Source organism: Panthera tigris, chromosome B4 (genome assembly GCF_018350195.1).
Source record: "Panthera tigris isolate Pti1 chromosome B4, P.tigris_Pti1_mat1.1, whole genome shotgun sequence".
NCBI lineage: Eukaryota > Metazoa > Chordata > Mammalia > Carnivora > Felidae > Panthera > Panthera tigris.
This window is the reverse complement of record NC_056666.1, coordinates 20,284,688-20,309,770: the sequence shown is the minus strand read 5'-3', so window position 1 is coordinate 20,309,770 and position 25,083 is coordinate 20,284,688. Positions and strand designations below refer to the sequence as shown.

The 25,083-nt window shown below is 37.5% G+C and overlaps 1 protein-coding gene across 1 annotated transcript in view; it reads left to right on the top strand.

Moving 5' to 3' along the window:
• The first annotated feature begins 6,108 nt into the window (after positions 1-6,108).
• DNAJC1 (DnaJ heat shock protein family (Hsp40) member C1) overlaps positions 6,109-25,083 on the top strand; it is a 218,669-nt gene continuing 199,694 nt past the window's right edge. The window contains exon 1 of the mRNA XM_007081343.3: positions 6,109-6,531. Within this exon, the coding sequence (XP_007081405.2) occupies positions 6,316-6,531 (216 nt within the window). The 5' untranslated portion in view covers positions 6,109-6,315. The remainder of the gene's footprint in view (positions 6,532-25,083) is intronic.

Here is a 25,083-nt window from a genome sequence, read left to right as displayed (position 1 = left end):
AGACAAAAGCTAGGTTAGTATTTCAAAAATTCAAGTTCTATTTCTCTTCCGCATGTGCAAACGTATGAAAGGAGAGGGAAAGGAGAGGCAGAAATTTCTGTTCAAGTGTTTAAAAATGATAGTAAATGAATGGGCACCTAGTTGTTGGTAACTTGTACACTTTTTTATAAACATGATTCTTCTTTAAATGTATAGATTTCAGTTAGAATCTGTTATCTCTTCATTTGAAGCAACTGAAATCCTAACAACAACAACAATTATGTTCACACAAGGTAATTCCTTTAGAATGTTGAAAATAACCTTCGCCTGTAAAACTGTTCTTTGCCCCCTGGTGGTGAAATTATTATTATTCAAGTTTTTAAAAGTTAAAAGAGTCTAATTATGCAGTCTTGGCACTAAGAAATCCTTCCATGGTGAACAAAAATAATAGAGAATTATGTATCGGAAGTAGAGAGAGATGACGCTGGGCCACTGGTGTGGTAAAATAATTTAAATTTCCCATATCCTCCCATTCGGAACTAAGTTTTCCTGAGTCTATCTCTATTTGTTTCCCCGTTGATCATACTGCTAATTTGGTATTATTTTAAAATTCTGCCTCCTCTTAATAAATTAAATCATGGGCACATGTGAGGCATGGAATTTCTGTGCGTAAACTAATTCCTTAGCGATGGCCTGTTGGCCGAGGTGAACAGCAACTTTGTACTGTTTTTTCCTTTGTATTCCAATTTGGCATCACAAACAATATTAGGACTCTGGCAGAATGCCAAAACCAGGCTGTTCAGCCTGAAAGAGTAGATGATGAAGGGGTCTGTGAAAATTTTTCTTTTGCAGACTAATTGGAGCCTCTATGAGGAAAATACAATGATTGGTGTGCTTCAGCTGAATTGAGGAATCAATCGGAGAGAATTTATTTCTTCCTTGCTTGGCTAAAGGAAAAAGGGGAAAAACTAGTTTTCAAATTTTAAAGACTGACTCAAGTGAGTTACTAGAAAGCTTTGAAAAAAAATCAATGATAATCTTCAAATTGTAGAAGATGAGAGAAGAAAGAGATTTTAACATGGATTCTGTGGTGACACACTCAAGTCTATGTAAAGCGGAAAACCTCATTATCTGAAAATACAAGGCTACTTCAGGGTAAGACAATGACCAGTGACTCTTTAGGGACTAAATCATTGAATGTGAATATTTCCCCTTCCTTTTGTCCAGTTGGGTTACATGCTTTTAATTAGGTATCTATTGTATAACCTTAAGCCGGATTTAGCCCCAAAATCTTGAATAATGTTTTATAGAGTTGGAACAACAACAACAAAAAAAAATTAAACTGGCTTTGAGAACCAGTCATTAAAGACAGTCTTGTCTCCCACCATTTTGGGCAAGCCAGTATTGGATAATTTTCCGGTGAAGTGGGCAATCGCCACCTAAGTTTAATAACAAATGATTTAAAAATAACATTTAAACATTTAAAGATTTATCTAGGAATCTTTAATACTAGGTAGATGGAGACTTCCCATAAAATGATAGTAACATTTGAGTGGCAGTCACTATTTTAGTGACAGATTATTTGAGTGGCAGTGCACTAATTAGGCACTAATTACCTCACTGAGTTCCCACAAAAACCACCTTATGATTTTGGGAGTAGTATTATCTTAATTTTACAGATGAGGAAACTGTGAAACAAAGGTATCACCCAACAGGAGATCCAGGTGGTAGAACCAAGATTCAAATTTAATCAGTCTGGATCCAGAATCTGTGCTTTATATACTGTGAGATTATTAAAGTAAATAGTGGGGCGCCTGGGTGGCTCAGTCGGTTGACCATCCGACTTTGGCTTAGGTCATGATCTCATGGCTCGTGGGTTTGAGCCCCGCATCAGGCTCTGTGCTGACCACTTGCTCAGAGCCTGGAGCCTGCTTCAGATTCTGTGTCTCCTTCTCTCTTTGTCCCTCCCCCACTCATGCTTTGTCTCACTGTGTTTCTCAAAAATAAATAAATTTTAAAAAAATTTAAAAAATAAAGTAAATAGTACATTATTCAGAGAAATGAAAACCATGTGTCAACATGTTACAAATAAATTTATTATTTACAATATGAAGAAACTCTGTATTTATTCATGAGGAACTTCCAAATGACTAAAATTCAATACTGTAATTAAAAAGGAACTATTTTCCAAGGGGGTGCTTCTCCCAAGCATCTTGAACTTTTATCAATTTCAATATAAGTTTGTGGGTGTTATTTGGATAAACAAATTACTGAGTGAAGATAATGTTCCATTAAAGAGCAATGATATCGGGGCGCCTGGGTGGCTCAGCTGGTTAAGTGTCCGACTTCGGTTCAGGTCATGATCTCATGGTCTGTGAGTTCAAGCCCCACGTCGGGCTCTGTGCTGACAACTCCGAGCCTGGAGCCTGTTTCAGATTCTCTGTCTCCCTCTCTCCGTGACCCTCCCCTGTTCATGCTCTGTCTCTCTCTGTCTCAAAAATAAATAAACGTTAAAAAAATTTTTTTTAAATAAAGAGCAGTGATATCTTAGAACTCAAGTCCTATATTTAAGAAATAGTTAGAGGGGGGCAAAGAGAAAATGTCAAGATTTAATGAGAGCCAGACATTTCTAAATCATAGGATGAATAGGTCTAACTGCTAAATGGCAATTTTAAGAGAGGTTTGGGTTTTTACTATAATAGGTATTTTATTAATTCTGTTGGTAAGGTTAAGTCTGATCTTACCCAAAAGTGAGGAATAGACTACTAGATGGCTTATTTAAGCCTCTTTGAGTCCTACTGGTCTATGAAATCACCAGTACTCTTTCACACACACCCCCCCGCTCGGAAAGCAGGGATTGTTATGATGTTCAAGTTCATGTACAACAAGATCATCACATAAATCACATAAATCTAGCTGTTTCTCTAGATTTCTCTGCTTTCCTCACTGCCAATGGCATATTTTTTTAAGACATTTCAGCCACACGCCATCACGATTACATCTTGAACCTTGTCAACACCAGAACCTGCAAACTAATGAAATTAAAAAAAAAAAACAAAACTTTTTTTGTATATGAGCTAATATGCACCCCACTCAGATTGCATAAGTACCATGTTGAAAACAATTAGGTGTCCTTGAGACCCTCACTCTGGGTTTATTTTGTGGTTATTTATGTACCCCCTCATGTTGCACATTTAACTCATGAATTTTCTGTCTTCCTAAGACATTTAAGGCTTCAAATGGTCTTTAAAGTCACTACCTTCACTATGTCCCACAAGCTTTTCTACAGTTTGCCTATGATATACTAAGGTATGATTTGCTTTTTTGTTGTTGTTGTTTTTTGTTTTTTCATTTATCCTTTGTGGGATTTGCTGAGCTCATTGCATCCGTGGGGTTGTTTTTTCTTTTTAAGTAGCTTTATTGAGACATAATTTACCCATTCAAAGTATGCAGATCAATATTTTTTAGTACATCCACAGAGTTAATCAACTACAATCTAATTTTAAAACATGTTCATACCCCCTAAAAAAAATTCTGTACCTATTAATTGTCAATCCCCAACCTCCCCGACATCCAGTCGTAAGTAACCACTAACGTACTTTTTGTCTTTGTAAGTTTGCCTATTCTGGACATTTCATTTAAATGGAATCGCACAACATGTGGTCTTTTGTGATTGGCCTCTTTCACTTGGCATAATGTTTTCAAGGTTCATTCATGTTATAGCATGTATCAATATTTCATTTTGTTTTATTGCTGAATAATATTCCATTGTATGGATATATCGCATTTGGTTTATTCATCCATCAGTTGATGGACATTTGGGTTGTTTCTAACTTTTGGGTTATTGTGAATAATACTGCCATGAGCATTTGGGTACAAGTTTTTGTGCAGCAAAACTTTTTTCATTTTTCTGGTGTACATACATAGGAGTAAAATTGTGTCATGTAGTAACTCTGTAGTTTTTTGAGGAACTGTCAAAGTGTTCCCAAAGGGCTTCATCAGTTTGCATTCCCACCAGCAATACAGGAAAGTTCTAATTTCTTCATATCTTCACTCATACTCTTTAGTATCTATTTGATTATAGCCATCCTACTGTGTGTAAGGCAGTGTCTCTTTTTAGTTTTGATTTGCATTTTCCTAATGGCTAATGATGTTAAGCCTCTTTCCGTGTACTTACTGCCATTTGTACATCTTCTTTGGAGAAATGTCTGTTCCAAATCCTTTGCTTGTTTAAAAAAAAAATGTTGAGTTGTAAGAATTCTTTCCATATTCTGGATATAAGTCCTGTATCAGGTATATGATTTGCAAATATTTTCTCCCATTCCCTTGGTTGTCTTTCTGTTTTCTTGGGATAGTCTGTGACACAAAAGTTTCAAATTTCTATGTAGTCCAATTTATCTATTTTTTCTTTTGTCACATGCTTACGGTGTTGTATCTCAGGAGCCATTGGCTAACCAAAGGTCATCAAAATTTACCCCCATTTTTTCTTAGAAGAGTTTTATAGTTTTAGCTCTTACATTTAGGTATGATCCATTTTGAGTTAATTTTTTCATCTGTGGTTTTAGGTCTTTCTAGTTTTACAAAATAAATGACAACATTATTTTATTTTATTTTACAAAATAAATGTCTGTCTATGGTATTTTGTTATAGCAGCCCTAGCAGATGAAGACATCCCTGCTCTCGTACCTTTCAAAGGTAAGCCTCATGATGAAATTAAAATGTGATGAATTCAAGCATATACATTTTATTTTATTATTACTTTTTAAAATATTTTGTTTTTAATGTTTATTTTTGAGAGACAGAGTGAGAGCGGGAAGGGGCAGAGAGAGAGAGGGAGAGGGAGACACAGAATCTGAAGCAGGCTCCAGGCTCTGGGCTGTCAGCACAGAGCTTGACATGGGGCTTGAACCCATGAACTGTGAGATCATGACCTGAGCCGAAGTCGGATGCTTAACCAACTGAGCCACCCAGGCGCCCCAAGCATATACATTTTAAAGCAAGATATTCTTGCATTCGTTTATGACTATTTAAAAATTGTTTTAAGCTGTATACTAATAAAAGGATTTCTTAAGATTTACTTCCTAGATACTGTTTTTCTAACCTTTATCAAACATATTCTTACTGTAAGAGTGCAAGTAGTTTTATCATTCCCCTATTGAGCTTAACTTAACTGGCCAGGTCTAAGATGGGAAAAATGTAGTGTAAAATTTTCAAAACTGGGCAAGCATCCTGTTATACAAGAATTTTTTTGTTCCCTTCTACTTCCTCAACAAGAGTAGGGGGTTAGGGAAGAGAAGTGTGAGATGCCGAAGAAAATAAGGTTTCATGCAATAGAAAGCAATAGTGGTAGAGGAAAAGCATTTAAAAGATAGCGAACAGAAGCAACATAGGACTAGAAGGAAAGACACTGGTGGGAAAGAGAAAGGAGATTTTAAGCCTTTTTGTCTTTAAAAACATCTCAGTTGGGAAAGGAACCCCAATTAGAAATGGACTAAGTAGATAAACTGCACTTCCCTTAAGACCATGATTGCCCATTATTAATTCTACCAATCTGCCTATTTTATGGTATTTTGCCTGTAAATCTTCATTAGAAGTGTAGTTTTTGTGTTGGTCTGAATTCCATTTCTGCTCTACCTCTGTCATAAAGAACAATCTAGACAACGCACTAGATTTGCCCCTTCTATAATTTTATGTTGGCGGTATCATGAAATGCATGGAACAGGGGCCATAGTCAATAAATCAGTCTTCAAATATGTTCTTAGTTTTCAGTTTGGGAGGGGGACTAAAAACGTGGATGTTTCGCGGGAAATTTATAATTAGTATGGTCCAGGTACACGCGTGATGCCTATGTGCTTTAATCTGTGTGCTTCTCAGTGAGCGCGAGCTACAGAAAGGCTTTTCTCACAGGCCCCGATCTGGGGCGCCCGGCTTCCCTACTTCCGGCTCCGCCCACCCACCCGCGGTTGCTAGGAGACGTGATGTCACCGGAAGCGAGGCCTGGGATTGGCTGAAGCGAGGGGAAGCCTCTCCTCCTCGGCAACCACGGCGCCCGGCGTTGGCTTCACAGCTGTTTGTAGGCCTAGGGGTGAGGGTCTGCGGAAGGTAGAGCCTCCTGCGGCCCCGCCCGCCCTCCCGCCGCTGAATCCGCAGGCTCCTGCCGCCCTGCCTCGCCCAGCTTTGCCCTGCCGCTGGGGCGGACCGCCGGGCGGGCTTCTCCGGTGCGGCTGCCCGTGCTTCTGACTGACAGGCACTGTTCCCACAGCCCGTGGAGCCCGCCACGTCCCCGGTCTCGGCCGACGGCACATTGAGGCGGGTGACCTTTCCGAGCCCAGCGCGATGACGGCTACCTGCTCCCGGCCGGCCCGGCTTCCTCGGCGCCGCCGGCGTCGGCTCGTGCGGTTCCCGCCGCCGCCGCCGCCACTACTGTTGCTGCTGCTGCTGCTGCTGGCGGCTGTAGGGCCGGCACACGGCTGGGAGAGTGGAGACCTGGAGTTATTTGACTTGGTGGAGGAGGTGCAGCTCAACTTCTACCAATTCCTCGGAGTGGAGCAGGTAAGCGGGGCCGCCGGCCGGCCCAAATGCCGCGCTTCCTTTGGCCGCTCGAGGGAAGAAACGTGCAGGTCGGGGCGGAAGGGAGGGGGCGGGGAGGGCTTTGACCCGCTTTCCTCGGAGGGAGCCGGGCACCGCGGCCAGGGCTTGGTTAGCCTGGGTTCTGGCTGTCCTCCTCTGCTCGGCCCACCGGGGTCTCTTCGGAACCCTGACCGCACGATTTGTCCCCCTCCCCCAGTTCCTCTTCGCCGTGCTCCTCTTGAGTTCCGGTCTCAGTGACAGGTTGGACGGTGCCCCTGGGCTGGTGATACCTTCTCTTTCCTCTGCCATTCTGCGGAGGATCCTTCCACCCAGCTGTGCTGGAGGAAGAAGGAAGAGTGGTATAAGTAGACCTTTGACACCTTTCCTTTCTTGGCCCCTGAATGTGGAAAGAAAGTCGTGTCTCCCCTAAATTTTCACCTACCCGGTTACACTTTTTATTTTAGCTGCTGCCTTGCTTCTTCCTTTCCGGGAAGATTGGGAATGCATTTTGGTTGGCGTCCGTGCGGCAGAAGTTTTTCTTGCGCTGTACTTTGGACTTTTTAGCCTGTTGGATAGGGGTGCGTATCACAATTTGGAAACCGGGAGGATCTTGAAACCTCCACCGTGTTGGTCCTGGAATTAGATTAGAGGGAGCTATTACGTTTTCTGGGCATTGGAGACGCTTTGGGTGCTACAGGAAGAGAGAAGCCCAACCAGTAGCACAGGATTGTTTTCTTTCTTTTTCTCTTCCTTTTCTTTTTTAGCTTGAGACTAACTTGTAAGGTCCGTTTGTTGATCTTTACTCCTACCTTGGGAGTCGTGAGTGAGCTTGTATATCCAATCTCTATCTGAAACCTACTGTCAAATAAAATGACATTTCACTGATTTAAGGATTATGGGGTGAAAGACAGGATTTCACACGATCTGACTGAACCCTTCAAAAAATGCTGTGAATAGTTACGTGGGTTAAAAAAAAAATAAGGTTTACCAATAATTGTCATCAGGTACACTTCGACTAGATATGAAACGTACATTTTCCTCCTATAGGTTATCATAAATTTGTATGACCTGTTGAACTTAACACTAAATGGAAATTTACGTTTAAATGAAATGTAATGGAATATAAAATTTTGCCATGCCGCCGTGATTTTAACGATTTCATTTGTGTAAGAGTTACAAAGCGTAAGCATTCACACTTCAGATTCTTACATGCAAGTAATTCATTATCTTCACTTGGTGCCAGTTCCTACTTATGGAGACAAAATATACCTCATTTTCAGAGTAAATGATCATACAATATGTTTAAAAATCTTTGGTGAAAATATAACTCTGAAGACTTTTAAGAATGCCTTAAAAATCAAGAATATTTTTTAGAATTTATCATGATTGGTTAAACTCCGTACAGGGTTATATATAACCTGTTATACGTAACCTGTCCAAAGTTATTGAAGATGCTTTCCAGTTACTTAAGGAAAATTAAGCCCCTTTAAAAGAATACAGAAATTTAGTAGCAGTAGTTTAAAATTTAGATTATATAATCTAGCTTGCATGTGAACCCTCATAGAATTTTCATTTATAGTTTCATGCAGTTTAATTTCAGAGTTAATTAGGCAGTGTGAACAACCAGAGCACTTAACTATATTGGCAAAGATGGGAAAATAAAGAAGCATAGATAATCAAGAAGATTCTATGTGAAGGTAGAATTTGAAAAGAAGGATCCTGAAAATTGTTTTCATCTGTGTTTCTCTATCTAGTTGTGTTGAAATTGGAAAGAATGACAGAAGAAATTTTATTCTACCCAAGCAGAGACACTGATTGGAAGAAGTTCCTTACATTACATTGAATCTTAACGTTCTTGGAAGACTTTCAGGGGACCAGAAGTTTGGTAGAGACAAATGCAGCCTCTTTTCGGTCCTGAATGTGTAATTCTCAGAGCCAGTCAATCTTTTGGTGACTAGCCAGACATGAGGGACCAGGACAAAGTAGATAGGTTACTCAGAGTTGCAACCTGTCTGTATACACTCATCAGTTTTGTTGTCTATTCAACAGAGATTTATTTGGTGCCCGCTGAATTTTAAGCACTAGTCTAGTATATAAAACAAAACCCCCTAGCCTCATGAAACTTACTTTTTAGTAGGGGGGGGGTTGGAATTAATGGTAAACGGCCAAACAAGTAAATATAAATGTCAGGAGGTCAGAAAAGGCCTCTGAAGGAGGAAGGGAGTGAGTCATGTTCACAAGTTGGGGAAGAACATTCAAGAAAGGCAGGCCATAAATGCTAAGACCTTGAAGCAAGAGCATGCATGATGTTTGAGGAATAGCAAGGCAGCCAGCGTGGCTGGAGCAGGGTGAACCAGGGGGACGGTAATAGGAGATGAGATCAGAGTCATGGACTTTGGCTATTACTTATAAGTAGGTTGAGGATCCATGTTGGAGAGTTGAACAGAGGAGGTACATGATTTGACTTAAATTTCAGAATGATTGTCACGTTGAGGATCGTTTGTATATATGTCGTTTCTTAGTGGGATACTTTGTGGTATGGAATGTAGGAATGAATCTGGTCACATTCTGGATTTAATTTGAACAAAGTGCTGACAGAATTTTACTGATTGTTTGAATGTGGGATATGAGAAAGAAAAAGTTGAGGATAATTCTAAAGCTTTTGGCCTCAGTAACTAAATAAAATACTTGTCTAACTGCAGGTGCTATCTACTGAGACGGAGAAGCCTGGTATAGAAGCAGGTCTGGTTGGGGGAAAATCAGAAATTTGGCTTGGGTCATGCTAAATTTAAGGTGTCTTTTAAACATTCAAGTGTACCTGGCATATAGACAGTTGGTTATGTAAGTCTGGAGTTACCAGGAAAAAGTTCCAAACTTTGAGTCAGGGAGAGGTGGGAGAACCAGCAAAGGAGATGGAGAAGGACCAGCCAGTGAAGGAGGAGGCAAACCAAGAAAAAGATGGTCTCTTTCAAGTCAAGTAAAGAGAGTATTTTAAAGAGGAGAAAATGATCAAGTGGGAGAAATGCTGATGTAATTAAAATAAGGTTAGTTCGGAGAATTGACTGTTGAATATGACAGTGTGGAGACCATTGGCTACCTCAGCAGGAGCTGTTTGGGTGTGGTGGTGAGATCAATAGCCTGGTTAGATTGGGTTTAGGAGAGAAAGAAGGGCAAGAATTGGAGACGGTCAATATAAATTGTTTTTTGTGATATCCATATGCCAATTAGAAGCCAGGGGTGTTAGAGACTGAATGTAGCATCCATTTTATCCCCTTTTCCACCAGCTCTAAAATAGTTGGCTCAGTCACTCTCTAAACTCTGTAATTGGAATGACTGATGACTTTTAGAACTTGACTAGGCCAGTTTCTGACTTATAACCTTGGACAGTTAGTTGCCTCATTTTTTAGGACAAATGGTATGGTATCTTTATTTACTTCATAGTTAGGTACATAGTCGACACTTAAATATTATCTTGTATAGAAATGTGCAGAGATGGAAGGAGAAGAGTTGTGAAAAGAGAAACTTTTGATTGGAAGCAGTACCATAGCCCATTTTACAGTGAAACTGTAGTTATAAATGTTTTTAAAAACCTTTTTTTATTTTCATCAAAACACTTGTGAAAGTGAGTTCTATATTAATGAGTGTGAGAAATGATTCAATTCCAGCTAGTTAACATACAGTGTAATATTAATTTCAGATGTACAGTTTAGTGATTCAACACTTCACAACACCCGGTGTTTATCACAAGTGTGCTCCTTAATCCCCATCACCTGTTTAAACCATCCCTCTACTCACCTTCCTTCTGTAACCATCACTTTGTTCTCTATGGTTAAGAGTCTGTTTCCTGCTTTCTCTCTTTCTCTTCCCCTCCCCCCCACTATGACCATTTGCTTTGTTTCTTAAATTCCACAGATGGGTGAAATGATCTGGTATTTGTCTTTCACTGACTTACTTCACTTGGCATAATACTCTGTAGCTCCATCCATGTTGTTGCAAATGACAAGATTTCATCCTTTTTTATGGCTGAGTAATATTCCTCTGTGTGTGTGTGTGTGTGTGTGTGTGTGTGTGTGTGTGTGTGTGTGAATCTCACATCTTCTTTATCCATTCATCAGTCATAGACATTTGGGCTCTTTCCACAATTTGGCTATTATAGATAATGCTGCTATGAGCATCTGGGTGCAAGTATCCTTTTGAATTAGTATTTTTGTATTCTTTGGGTAAATACCTAGTAGCGCAGTTGCTGGATCATAGGGTAGTTCTATTTTTAACTTTTTGAGGACCTTCCATACTGTTTTCTACAGTGGCTGCACCAGTTTGCATTCCCACCAGCAGTACAAAAGAGATCCTCTTTCTCCGCATCCTCGCCAACGTCTGTTGTCTGAGTTGTTAATGTTAGCCGTTCTGACAGGTGTGAGGTGGTATCTCATTGTGGTTTTGATTTGTATTTCCCTGATGATGAGTGATGTTGAGCATCTTTACATGTGCCTGTTGGCCATCTGGATGTCTTCTTTGGAAAAATGTCTTTTCATGTCTTCTGCCCATTTTTTAATTGGATTATTTGGGTTTTTGGGGGGTTGAGTTTGACAAGTTCTTTATATATTTTGGATACTAATCCTTAACTTAATATGTCATTTACAAATATCTTCTTCCCTTCTATAGGTTGTCTTTTAGTTTTGTTGATAAATTCTTTAGTTGTACAGAAGCTTTTCATTTTGATAAAGTCCTAATGGTTTATTTTTGCTTTTATTTCACTTGTCTCAAGAGACATATCTAGTAAGAAGTTGCTACAGCCGATGTCAAAGAGGTTACTGCCTGTATTCTCCTCTAGGATTTTTAATGGGTCTTACATTTGGGTCTTGAATCCGTTTTGAATTTATTTTTGTGTATGGTGCAAGAAAGTAGTTTAGTTTCATTCTTTTGCATGTTGCTGTCCAGTTTTCCCAACACCATTTGTTGAAGAGACTCTTTTTTCCATTGGATATTCTTTCCTGCTTTGTTGCATATTAATTGCCCATATAGTTGTGGATTCATTCCTGGGTTTTCTGTTCCATTGACCTATGTGTTTATTTTTGTGCCAGTACCATATTGTCTTGGTCACTACAGCTTTGTAATATGACACAAAGTCCAGAATTGTGATGTCTCTAGCTTTGCTTTTCTTCTTCAGGATTGCTTTGGCTATTAGGGGTCTTTTGTGGTCTCATACAAATTTTAGGATTGTTTGTCCTAGCTCTGTGAAAAAATGCTGGTGTTATTTTGATAGGGATTGCATTAAATATGTAGGTAGCTTTGGGTAGTGTAGGCTTTTTAACAATATTTGTTCTTCCACTCCATGGGCATGGAATGTCTCCATTTCTTTGTGTCTTTTTCGGTTTCTTTCAACAGTGTTTTATTGTTTTAAGAGTCTTTCACCTCTTGGGTTAGGTATATTCCTAGGTATCTTATGGGTTTTGGTGCAGTTGTAAATTGGATTGATTTCTTGGTTTTTCTTTCTGCTGCTTCATTATTGGTCTATAGAAATGCAACATATTCCTGTGCATTGATTTTCGTATCCTGAGACTTTACTGAATTCATGTATCAGTTCTAGCTATTTTTTGGTGGAGGCTTTCGGGTTTTCTATGTTAGTCATATCATCTGCAAATAGTGGAACTTTTACTTCTTCCTTACAGATTTAGATGCCTTTATTTCTTTTTGTTGTCTGATTGCTATGACTAGGGTTTCCAATACTTCATGTTTTGTTTTTAATGTTTATTTATTTTTGAGACAGAGAGAGACAGAGCATGAGCAGGGGAGGGTCAGAGAGAGAGGGAGACACAGAATCCGAAGCAGGCTCTAGGCTCTAGGCTCTGAGCTGTCAGCACAGAGCCTAACGCAGGGCTCAGACTCACGGACTGTGAGATCATGACCTGAGCCGAAGTGGGACGCTTAACCAACTGAGCCACCCAGGCGCCCCCCAATACTTTGTTAAATAACCCTGGTGGAGGGGACATCCTTGTCTTGTTCCTGACCATAGAGAGAAAACGCTGTTTTTCTCCACTGAGGATAGTATTAGCTGTGGGTTTTTTGTATATGACCTTTATGATGTTGAAGTATGTTCCCTGTAACCTACTTAGTTGAAGGTTTTTATCATGAATAGATGTACTTTGTCCAGTGCTTTTTCTGCATATACTGAAAGGATCATATGGTTCTTATCCTTTCTTTTATTAATGTGGTATATCACATGGGTTAATTTGCAAATATTGAACCACACTTGCAGCCTAGGAATAAATCCCACTTGATTGTGGTAAATGATTCTTTTAATGTGCTATTGGATTTAGTTTGCTAGTATTTTATTGAGATTTTCTGTATGCATGTTCATTAGGGATATTGGCCTATAGTTTTATTTTTTTTTAATGTTTTTATTTATTTTTGAGACAGAGAGAGACAGAGCATGAGCAGGGGAGGGTCAGAGAGAGAGGGAGACACAGAATCTGAAGCAGGCTCCAGGCTCTGGGCTGTCAGCACAGAACCCAACGTGGGGCTCGAACTCACAGAGTGTGAGATCATGACCTGAGCTGGAGTTGGACGCTCAACTAACTGAGCCACCCAGGTGCCCCTGTAGTTTTCTTTTTTTAGTGGAGTCTTTGTCTGGTTTTCATATAAGGGCAATGCTGGCCTCAGAATGAATTTGAAAGTTTTCCTTCCTTTTCTATTTTTGGGAATAGTTTGAGAGTAAGTATTAACTCTTTAAACATTTGGTAAAATTTGCCTGTGAAGCCATCTAGCCCTGGACTTTTGTTTATTGGGAGATTTTTGATTACCGATTCAATTTCTTTGCTGGTTATTGACCTGTTCACGTTTTCTATGTGTTTCTTCCTGTTTCAGTTTTGATACTTTATATGTTTCTCGGAATTTATCTATTTCTTCCAGGTTGTCTAGTTTGTTGGCATATAGATTTTCATAATACTCTCTTATAATTGTTTGTATTTCTGTGGTGTTGGTTATTTCTCCTCATTGTGATTTTATTTACTTAGGTCCTTTCTCTTTTCTTTTTGGTAAGTGTGGCTGGGGATTTATCAGTTACTTTTTTTTAAAGAACAACTTCCTGGTTTCATTGATCTGGCCTATCATTTTATTTATTTTATTTTATTATTATTATTTTTAGTTTCTATATCATTTATTTCTGCCATAATCTTTATTATTTCCTTCCTTCTGCTGGTTTTAGGCATCGTTTGTTGTTCTTTTTCTAGCTCCTTTAGGTATAAAGCTAGACTGTTTATTAGCTTTTTATCTATATTGCTATATACTTCCCTCTTCGGACCGCTTTTGCTGCATCCCAAAGATTTTGGACTGTTGTGTTTCTGTTTTCATTTGTTTCCATGTATTTTTTAAATTTCTTCTTTGATTTTCTGGTTGACCCATTCATTATTTAATAGTATGTTGTTTAACCTCCATGTATTTGTGGTCTTTCCAAATTTTTTCTTGTGATTGTTCTCAAGTTTCATAGTGTTGTGGTCAGAAAATATGCATGGTATGATCTCCATCTTTTTTGTACTTGTTGAGGTTTAATTTGTGACCTAGTATGTGATCTACACATCCCATCTACACTTGACAAGAATATGTATTCTGCTGTTTTAGGGAGGAATGTTCTGAATATATCTGTTAAGTCCATCTGGTGTAGTGTGTCATTCAAAGCCATTGTTTCCTTGTTGATTTTCTGTTTAGATTGTCTGTCCATTGATGTAAGTGGAGTATTAAAGTCCTCTACCATTATTGTATTATTATCTATTATTTATTATCTATTTCCATTACGTATGTTATTGTTTTATGTATTTGGGTCCTTCCATATTGGATGCATAAATATTTACAATTGTTATATCTTTTTGTTGGATTGTCCCCTTTATCATGGTACAGTTCTTATATACAGTGCTTATAACTCTTGTTATAGTCTTTGTTTTAGAATCTAGTTTGTCTAATATTAGTATTGCTACTCTGGATTTTTTTTTTTTTTGACATCCATTTGCATGGTAAATGTTTTTCCTTCCCCTCACTTTCAATCTGCAGGCGTCTTTATGTCTAAAATGAACCTCTTGTAGGCAGCATGTAGCTGGGTCTTGGTTTTTTTATTTTTTGTTTTTGTTTTTTTTAATCCATTCTGATACTCTGTCTTTTGATTGAGGCATTTAGTCCATTTGCATTCAGAGTAGTTATTGATAAATATGTATTTAATGCCATTTTATTACTTGTTTTGTCATTGTTTATGGAGATTTTCTCTGTTCCTTTCTTGTCTTTGTCACTTTTGGCCTTTCCTTTCAGATAGTCCCCTTTGGTCTTTCCACTCAGACAGTCCCCTTTAATATTTCTTGCAGGGCTGGTTTAGTGGTCATGATTTCCTTCAGATTTTGTGTATCTGGGAAAATCTTTATCTCTCCTTCTATTCTGAATGTTCTTGGCTACAGACTTTTCCCATTCAGTGCTTTGAATATATCATGCCACCCCCTTCTGGCTTACCAAGTTTTGGTTGAGAAATCTCCAGTTAGGCTTATGGGTTTCTCTTGTAAGTTAGGGATTTATTTTGTCATGCTGCTTTTAAGATATTTTCTTTATAAAAATTTTTCTTTATCACTATATTTTGCAAATTAAAATAAGTTTATTTTTGAGAGAGAGAGAGAGAGAGAGAGAGAGAGAGAGAGGGAGGGGCAGAGAGAGGAAAGAGAGAGGATCCCAAGCAGGCCCCCCACTTTAAGTGCAGAGCCCGATGTGGGGCTCAGACTCACGAATCTGTGAGACCATAACCTGAGCTGAAATCAAGAGTTGGACACTTGCACTCAGCATGAGCATCCCATATATTTTGCAAATTTAATTATAATAGGTCTTGGTGTTGGCCAGCTTTTGTTGATTTTGATGGGAGTTCTCTGTGCCTCCTGGATGTGTGTGTTTCCTTCCCCAGACTAAGGAAGTTTTCAGCTATTTTTTCCTCAAATTTTCTGCCCCCTTTTATCTCTCTTCTTCTGGCACTCCTGTGATATGAATATTATTACATTTGGTGGAGTCACTGAGTTCCCTAAGCCTATTCTTGTGTTCCATAATTATTCTTTCTCTCTTTTGTTAGCTTCATTATTTTCCATTTCTCTGTCTTCTATATCATTTATTCATTCTTTTGCTTCTTCCGGCCTTGTGTTCATCGCATCAAGCCTTTTTCCAGTCTCAGTTATTGCAGTTTTTCACTTCTGACTGATTCTTTTTTAACTCTTTTATCCCTGTGGTTGGTAAGGGTCTCCCTGAAGTCTTCGTGTCTCAAGCCCAGCTGAAATGATTACTGTGTTTTAAGTAACATCATAGTATTCTGTTTTAAGAGCTAAATGTTTGGATTTCTAACTTATATTTACTGAAATTTTGAAGAGTGTCATTAGGACTTAATTAGAAACTTAATCTAGAATTTGGATCTCATTAAAATCCTTGTTAACATTAAATTAGGTAGAGGGGAGCCTGGGTGGCTCAGTTGGTTAAGTGTCCAACTTAGGCTCAGGTCATGATCTTGTGGTTTGTGAGTTTCAGCCCCAGGTTGGGTTTTGTGCTGACAGCTCAGAGCTTGGAGCCTGCTTGAGATTCTGTTTCCCTCTTTCTCTGCCCATCCCCCACTCATGCTCTGTCTCTCTCTGTCTCTCAAAAGTAAATAAAAACATTTAAAAAAGGTAAGTAAGGTTAGGATTCAACAATTCATTTAGTAGGTGTTTCTGCTTAATATCATCCATGAACTGCAATCTCATTTGTAATGGGGCATGTTGCAAAAGCAAGGGTATGCCACATTCTACATTTCTGGTTAGAGAGAATATGTGTTTCATTATTAGACACCCATTTTAGTGCCAGTGAGGCAGTAAGCATAAAGTTCTGTGTAGCTACACAGTCAGCTAATAGAATTTGAATTGTTAAAGGTAAAGAGTAATTGTTGAGGGTAAGAGTCTGAGGTTAAGAATTAAATAAAGGGTATCATAGTGTAAACAGCAATATTAAAATGCTGCTGAGTGCAAACACTAAATTCTAAGAGGGAATAATTTCCTTAGTTAAACAAATTCTGGAACACACACAACTCCTGATCATTAAAGTCACAATAATTTTAAAAAGCTACTTTACAAAAAAAAAAAAAAAAAAAAGCTACTTTACTGAGTCTTTACTGTGGCATGTATAATGAGCAGTAGTCAAAACAAGTTAAGACCAGAAAGATCATTGTCATTTACTGGGAAGGTCCAAAGAGATCATAGGGAAATCATAGGGTACATCTACATGCCTATGAAGGAAGGTAGAGACTTCTTATTTCCAGTCAATTTTTAAAGACTTTATTCATGCCACATTAAAATGGATCAAGATAAGGATACTATCCCATGACCATTTATACATTATACATTTATACATTACCAGGAAGCCTCTGACTTTTTGTAATTAAAAAATATTGCAGGGGCGCCTGGGTGGCTCAGTCGGTTGGGCGTCCGACTTCAGCTCAGGTCACGATCTCGGTCCGTGGGTTCGATCCCCGCGTCGGGCTCTGGGCTGATGGCTCGGAGCCTGGAGCCTGCTTCCGATTCTGTGTCTCCCTCTCTCTCTGCCCCTCCCCCGTTCATGCTCTGTCTCTCTCTGTCTCAAAAATAAATAAAACGTTAAAAAAAAATTAAAAAAAAATATTGCAAATCTTATATGACCACACTTTTAGTTAGCAGATAAAAAATTAGTATTTAGGTTCTTTTCTGACTTTAAGTGGTGTTTTGGTTAATAGTTGGTTTCTAAATTCGATTTGAGAAAGATAAAGTGTACGTATAATGTAGCTGGAAATTGTGATTTTACTTGTAGAGATTATATCATATCTTACGGTATTTTTTAATGGATCTTTAATTTATGATGGGAAATAGACTTCTTGTGTTTAAAGCATTTTAGCTTAGACATTTAAATGACTGCCATGCTGTGTAAGATCTGTAGTAGTTCACAGAATTAATGTGTGACTTTTTATATCATGCCTTTAGAAGTAGCATATGAGGTTTAACTTAGAGTAAATTTGATTGATCTTAAATTAGTTGTGGGAAGTGTCAGAGGTCTTCAGTAATGCTGCCATCTCTCAAACTATTGTTGAAACCACTTATTTTGAATCACCTTCAAAGCCTGCAGCATATTTGGCAGATTATTCTCATTAGTGGTAAGTTTTTAAGATGGATTTGATTTTTAGCTATACCTAATAGTCATTTGGAGCTAAGTTCAGTGACTAAATTGGGTTAGCAAGCTTGGCTAAATACAGTTTGGACTGATAAAAAGATCTGAATATAAATTTAATGTAAGATTCATAAACTGACTTAAGGACTGTTCTCAAAGAAGTGTTCCAGAGAAGTTTGGAGCAATATCTACATGAAGTAAATCCATATAGCCTTACAAAGTAACAATGTATTCTAGTAAATGACTTTTAGAATGCTTATTACTTTGTGGGTAGCAAATTTTTAAAAGATTTTCACCTACAGGAGAAAAATATATAAAGATTGCCTTAATTTTAGAGAGGTAGAAAAATAGAGCTAGAAGAAAATAATTCGCCTGCTTTTAGTATTAAGAAAAGTATTCATATAATACTCATATAATGCTTCTATAACAAAGCTTGTTACAGCAGAGTGGCAGAGGAATCAGAGTAAGTGTTAGGGATAGGGACAATAGCTGGCAATACCACTGAGGTGAAAAAAGTAGGAAATACCTGGCCGGGGGGGGGGGGGGGGGGGGGGGGGGGGGGGGGAATGTGGAAAAATGCATAAATTACAAATAAAAATGGTGATGGCGTAATATCTCCATCTTGTGGCCTTCTTTGGATATTGTCAGTAAAAATGTTGAGGGGTTGTGTTTTCACAACCGTAGGCATAAGTAAAAATAAAATTTGAGTCAGGTGAAAATAAAACATGGGTCAGAGATTTTTGCAGTGTTTTGGGTGAACCTTTAAAATCAAGCTTCCCAACTGGTGTGCTACAAGCAACTGTGCTTAGATAATGGTGTTTTCCCTTGGGTGGCCTTAACAGTTTACTCCAATGTGTCTTTACAAATACAATTTTCTGTGAAATGCCATGAAATAAGAAAGATTGGAAAAGCACTGTAAAGGCACATAGCTCTCATGTTTTTCTTCCAGGGGAAAATTTGTAAGCCTGTGTGTGTGTGTGTGTGTGTGTGTGTGTGTGTGTGTGTGTGTGTGTATGCAGATATGCACACACATACGTACGTATAATAGATGTGTAACATTCGCCTTACTAAAATCTTTGCTGTACTAAAGATCCTTATTTAGCTCTCATAGATGCAAAAGCATTATTTATTGTATCAGTGTGAAAATCTGAATATTAAAGGAATCAGTAAGTCTTTGACGAATTCGTGTCCTTCAGATACTTGGTTACTTGCTCATTCTTAATCATGGAATAACCATTAAACATTGCCATGGTTTGCAGTAACACAAAGAATTTGTACCAATCCTCTGTGTGAAGGGAATACAAATAACTTTGGATATATAAATATAAAAATTCTGAGTAGGAGTGCCTGGGTGGCTCAGTCGGTTAAGCATCTGACTTTGGCTCAGGTCATGATCTCGTGGTCTGTGAGTTCGAGCCCCGCGTCGGGCTCTGTGCTGGCAGCTCAGAGCCTGTAGCCTGTTTCACATTCTGTGTCTCCCTCTCTCTCTGACCCTCCCGCGTTCATGCTCTGTCTCTCTCTGTCTCAAAAACAAATAAACGTTTAAAAAAATTTTTAAAAAAATTCTGAGTAGCCTAAAGTAATATTTGTGACATTGGGAGATAGGTAATATTTTACTTAAAAATCCTGACCTATATTTCAAATTTTTGGCATTTGACACTTTTTCAAGCCACTGATCCCTTAGAGCAGCACTGTGCAATAGATATATAATATAAGCCACATATGGAATTTTATATTTTCTGAAAGCTACATTTAAAAAGTAAACAAGGGGGCGCCTGGGTGCCTCAGTCGGTTAAGCGTCCGACTTCAGCTCTGGTCATGATCTCGTGGTTCGTGGGTTTTAATCCTGCGTCAGGCTCCATGCTGACAGCTCAGAGCCTGGAGCCTGCTTTGGATTCTGTGTCTCCCTCTCTCTCTGCCCCTCCCCTGCTTGCACTCTGTCTCTCTCTAAAAGAAAAAACATTAAAAAAAATTTTTTAAGTGAAAAAGAAACATTAAAATAATTTTAATAGTATCTTAATCCAGTGTATCAAAAATATTTTAACATGTAATCACATTTTAAATGATCATTAATGAGATAGTTCACATTGTGGCTTTTTACTGTCTTCAAAATCTGGTATGTATTTTACATTTATACTTCTATTATACTTCAGATACTAAATTTTGATAGAAAATACTTGATCTGCATGAGGTTTCATAAAATGTACAGCTAACAAGTAGATTCATGTACTCATTTTTCCAAGCATCCTTAAAAGCTTTCCAGTAACTGAATCAAATACATTTTAAATTTAAATGTAAATTAATCAAATAAAATTATAAATTTGGTTTCTGCATTGTAACAGCATGTTTTAAGTGCTCAAATGTGGCTAATGGCTACCACTTTGGAAAGCGCAGGTTTAGAGAATTAGCATTTCTGTGTTGTAGAGATAGATTTAAATATTTTTGGATAAAATCGCTAATTACTACTTCCATTTTGTCAGGATATAGTTTGTAGTTTTCTTTTTTTCTTTCTTTCTTTTCTTTTTTTTTTTTTTTTTTTTTTTGCATTTTAACTGAGCATAGTTTTTGTTGCTTTATTTTGTTTTTAGATTGTTTGAGTTGTGCTAAATCTCATTTTCCTAGTTAGTTATCTGTACATTTTTCCATTCTTTTCTTTGGCCTATAAAGGCTATCAGTATAGTCGATGCTGCTTTTCTAAGGACAGTGGGTTCTGAACGTCCATGCATAGAGGCCTGCCTACTAATAAGGGTGTTTTAAAGTAATCAATCTAATTCAAATTGGTTATTTACTTTTGCTGATTTGCCTGTTTGATAATTCTTCAAGTATTATTAACTTAATGGATTGTCTTCAATGTTGCTTTAACCAGGAATTCACCAGTGTTCTGTAATTTTAACCTTTGCTCATTCTTTCTATTTATGTTGAAACTCATCCATCAAATATGTTGCTAGCTATGAAACAGTCACTGTATTCTCTACTGGCATCTATTTTGATTATTTTGTCTTTTTATTAAACGGTTTTCAAAGGAGATTTCTAGATGCACCTCTGTTCGTTTGCCAGTATTTTGGCTCTTTAAATATCAATCAGAGATTCCAAGTAACCCTGTTTTACTAGATGCCTCTGCCTCCTCTACATAGTTCCTAATAAGTATTGCTTTCCTTTAGACTGCATAATTAATTGCTGATCTTTTTGACTTTACCTTTTGTAATTTCATACACAGTTGAGGAAAAGAAGTAGATCTTAATGTTGATGATTCTCATATCTAGCTATTGTTGTTTTAAATAATCTTGGTACAAGAAGGAAATTACACTGAGGTCAGAGATGTTAAGAATTCTATGTTGAGTGAAAAAAAACCAACAAAAACAAAAATGAAAAAACCAATAATAGAATCCTGAAGTTGGAAGAGATCTCACCAGTATCTAACCTATTTCCTCATATAGGACTCTCTTCTATAGGTCTCCCAACAGATGGTCACCCACCCTGTTTTATTTATGTCTAACAGTGGGGTTATGAAACAACCTGTTAAGTTTTTAGATAATAGTACTCAGTGGAAATGTTGTTATGTAAAGCCAAAATCATAATTCTTATATCTAATTTCAGCTTCATTTGCATTTTTCCTTTGGAGCTCCCCTGAATATATATTCCCTCTAAATTATTGCTCTGAAATGCCTTAAAATAAAATGCACAAGGAAAATAGTTATTTGTTGATTCTCTCTACAATCGTAGGGTTACTTAAAAAAACACATACACACAATTCTTTGTATGTCAGTTATACCTCAATAAAGCTATTACAAAGAAAATATACAGGCAACCTTGGGGTCTTCTTGTTTTCATGGTCTTTAGATATGTACCACATCCACCCTAGAGAAGACCTAAGCCACCATAGTTATGTTCTCTTGGAATTACATCCAGCATGATTTGAGATGACTATAAATGATTTGCTGGGCTCATCAAAGTCAGCAACAGAAAATTTCTAAAAGTTGAAAACATGATATGATTTGGGGAATGCCAGCCTTGATAATATGGACCACAAGATTAATTTAATTAAAATTGTACCCAGACGTTGTTACAGAGTCCTAAAGCAGGACCCATGTGTGCAGTTGTGCGGGTTGTGTGTCTACTTCAGACTTCCTATCATTGTGATACAAAAATCTTTTAGACTTGGAGATTATTATAAAGAACTACACATAGGTAGTTCAACTTGAAGGAAGTAGTTTCTCTTTCATGATTAAAATGTTATTTTTCTTTCAATAGTATTTTAGTTTTTAAGTTCATCTTGAGTGGGAGTTTCTCCTTTCTATGCAGCCCTCCCTAGGGGCTTCGCTGTGGCTTTTACTCCTATAGGCAGCTTAGGGCTCCCTCCTGAGGTTATATTAGGGCCACTGCAGATCCAGCTACCAGCCCTGCGGATCGCTTGCCCTGGTCTCCGCTGCGGGGCTGAAACCATGGCGTCTTACCATCTAGGATACGTGATATTTTATAAGTCGTAGCCTCAGGTAGTCGCCTTTTCACTTTTTACCTTTTTCCCCCCACAGGTGGTAGAGTCCACTGCAACTCTTGGTCTCAAGCACTGAGCCTGGCTCTGATCCCAGGCCTTTTGTAGAGTATGTTTAGTCCTCATTACTCTTTGAGAGTCCGTTTTCTCATGTACTGCCTACTTGTAGGTATGGAGTCCGGTAGGACTATACCTTAAGCTCTAATTGGGGCTACAAGTTTCCATTTGTTTTTGTCTACAGAGATACTTAACTAGGTTTTATCATGGCTATGTGTTGGTAGTTTTCTCTTTTTAAATCGTATCATTGGTATGTATTTGGAGTGGGGTTAGGGAGGAAGTCCCTCAAGTTCTTGCAGTGCTCCTTTAACCCTGGAATACTTTTAAAAGCGTCATTTCTTTTATAATAATTATTATTTTTAATGCCAGTTTTCCTGTTATCTAAGAACATTTAACCATTTATCATCCAGAACTATAATCAGGCCTATTATTCACAGCACTATAAGAGACTATTACTTAGGTATTGAAAGGGACAGTAGACAGTTCACTTTCTGACCACTATTCCTGGATTTTATTCCAAGTCTGGGTGCTAAAACAGTCAAGTAACATTTCTAAAGTACTTGAATCTCACAAGGTTTTGAATATGGTAATAAGTAGATTCTGTGACCTCAGAGTGATGTATATGGCCCTGTTATTAGAGATGCTCACAGGAGAGTTCTCAACTTTGTCTTGAACCTTAGCGAGAAAAATATGCCAGGTGGAGAGAAAGATAGTGAAAGTCAAGATACATGTCATCAAAACCATTGTTGGGGGAAATGAATGGTCCTAAAGTTAAATTATATGCACGTATATATGTTGGCTATAAATATATGCTACTTGCAAGCCTCTTGAATTCTTTCTCTTTCTGGGGGTGTCTGGGTGGCTCAGTCAGTTGAGCATCTGACTCTTGATTTCAGCTCAGGTCGTAATCCCAGGGGCGTGGGATCTAGCTCCGCATCGTGCCCCATGTGAGTGTGAAGCCTGCTTGTGATGCTCTCTCTCTGCCCTTCTCCCCTACTTGTGCGCGCTCTCTCTTTCTAAAATAAAATAAAAAATATTCAAAACCTCTTTCTGGGCCTGAATAACTTTATGTTCTCTTATATTCAGTCTTCAAAGATGCAAAAAACAAACCATAGGACAGTGAGAGTTAACCTCACTGAAAACTGTTTTAGTAATTAACTTGATGACAGTACTAAAATCATAGAATTTCAGTGGATATTAACTTCATGGAATTGAATGATCCTTAACCGAAGCTTCAATAAATGATTTATTTTAAGGAAAGAAGTATACAATTCAGATTTACAAGGAAAGGTAAAGAGTCCTTCTTTTTGGATTCATAGCACTTAACTATAATCAGTTTACACATAATTTGAGGAGTACGTTTGTTTTGTAATTATTATATACATTTAATACTTAGTTGTAATCTGAAGGATGTATTTAAAGATACAGACATGGAAGGCAACCGTGGTATAATGAGCTTTTTAAAAGACGTTTCACTTACAGACAATCATTGTTGGTTTTCTGATGTGGATAACAACCCTGTCTCTGCAGCAGTGTTTCTTGACCTTTGTTTTTGTGATAGCATAGAATATGCAAAACTATCTAGATTATGTTACAAAACTGATAACAAAGCCTGTTTTTTATATCTGTTAATTCATTAGTTCTTTTGATAGTATTACTAATAATAGTAAAGAATTGGAAACAATCAAATTTTAACCAGAGAATGTTTCAGTAAATACTATATGTGAAAAGCACGCAACAACATGGAAGAATACTTAATAATATAAGTGAAAAAAAGCCAAATACCAAGTTAGATTCACATTTAGTTATAATTTTGTAGGAATTATATATGTGCACAAAAGTGGGACAATAACATGGACTAATGGGAACAGTGAGTTGTGGGATTAGTAGAATTAATTCATTTAGGGGTGAATATTTCCTTTTAGAGTTCTGTTAATATTAGTAATATATAGCCACGTACATTCTATTTCTTTGGAAAAAGAATGCTATATAATTATATCACAGATAAACTAAATTAACAACATATCTTCATATTTATTAGATAAATTGAATGGGTATTTTTAAGTTGCCTTTAACCTATAACCTATTTATAATTATAAGTGGGAAATTGGACAGACAACTTGAGACTAAAAAAACCCATCCATTTATTTTGTTATTTTAAAAATATCAAATAATTTCTAATATTTATTTCAGTGAATCAAAACCTATTTCATCATAGTTTCAGATGTTAGTCACTTGAGAAATTAATAGCTTGGGTCAAAGTAGCTTTATGGTTGCAAATATACTTAGTATGGTGTGGCTATAGTTCTTCATTTTAGCAAACAAACACCATGATGTCCTAGCCAAGAAAGCCAACTAATACGTCTTGAGTCTGAGACCACACTTTGATGCCTCTTAACTTTTTATTATTTTTCTGAATGCTTACACACACATATACAGCATATTGTTGGTACTGTTGAACAACCAGCTACATTATAGGCTTATTATAATTTCTTCAATCCGCACAGTGCATACAGTTTAGAAGTGTGCCGTCTAGTACTGTAGCCCATAGCCGCATATGACATCAGGCACTTGAAATGTAGCTTGACTAAGAACATTAATTTTACGTTTTATTTAATCTTGATTAACTAAAATTAAAATTTTAAAACTGAACGAGTAAAAAATACTTTCCTAGTAAACACAGTTTTATTGTTTGGGTAGGACCACATTTCACTTTAGCCATCAAAAATTTGGCTTATTCATTGAGATGTCCTGCACATGTAAAATATACACTGGGTTTTGAAAACTTTGTAGAAAAAGTAGTGTAA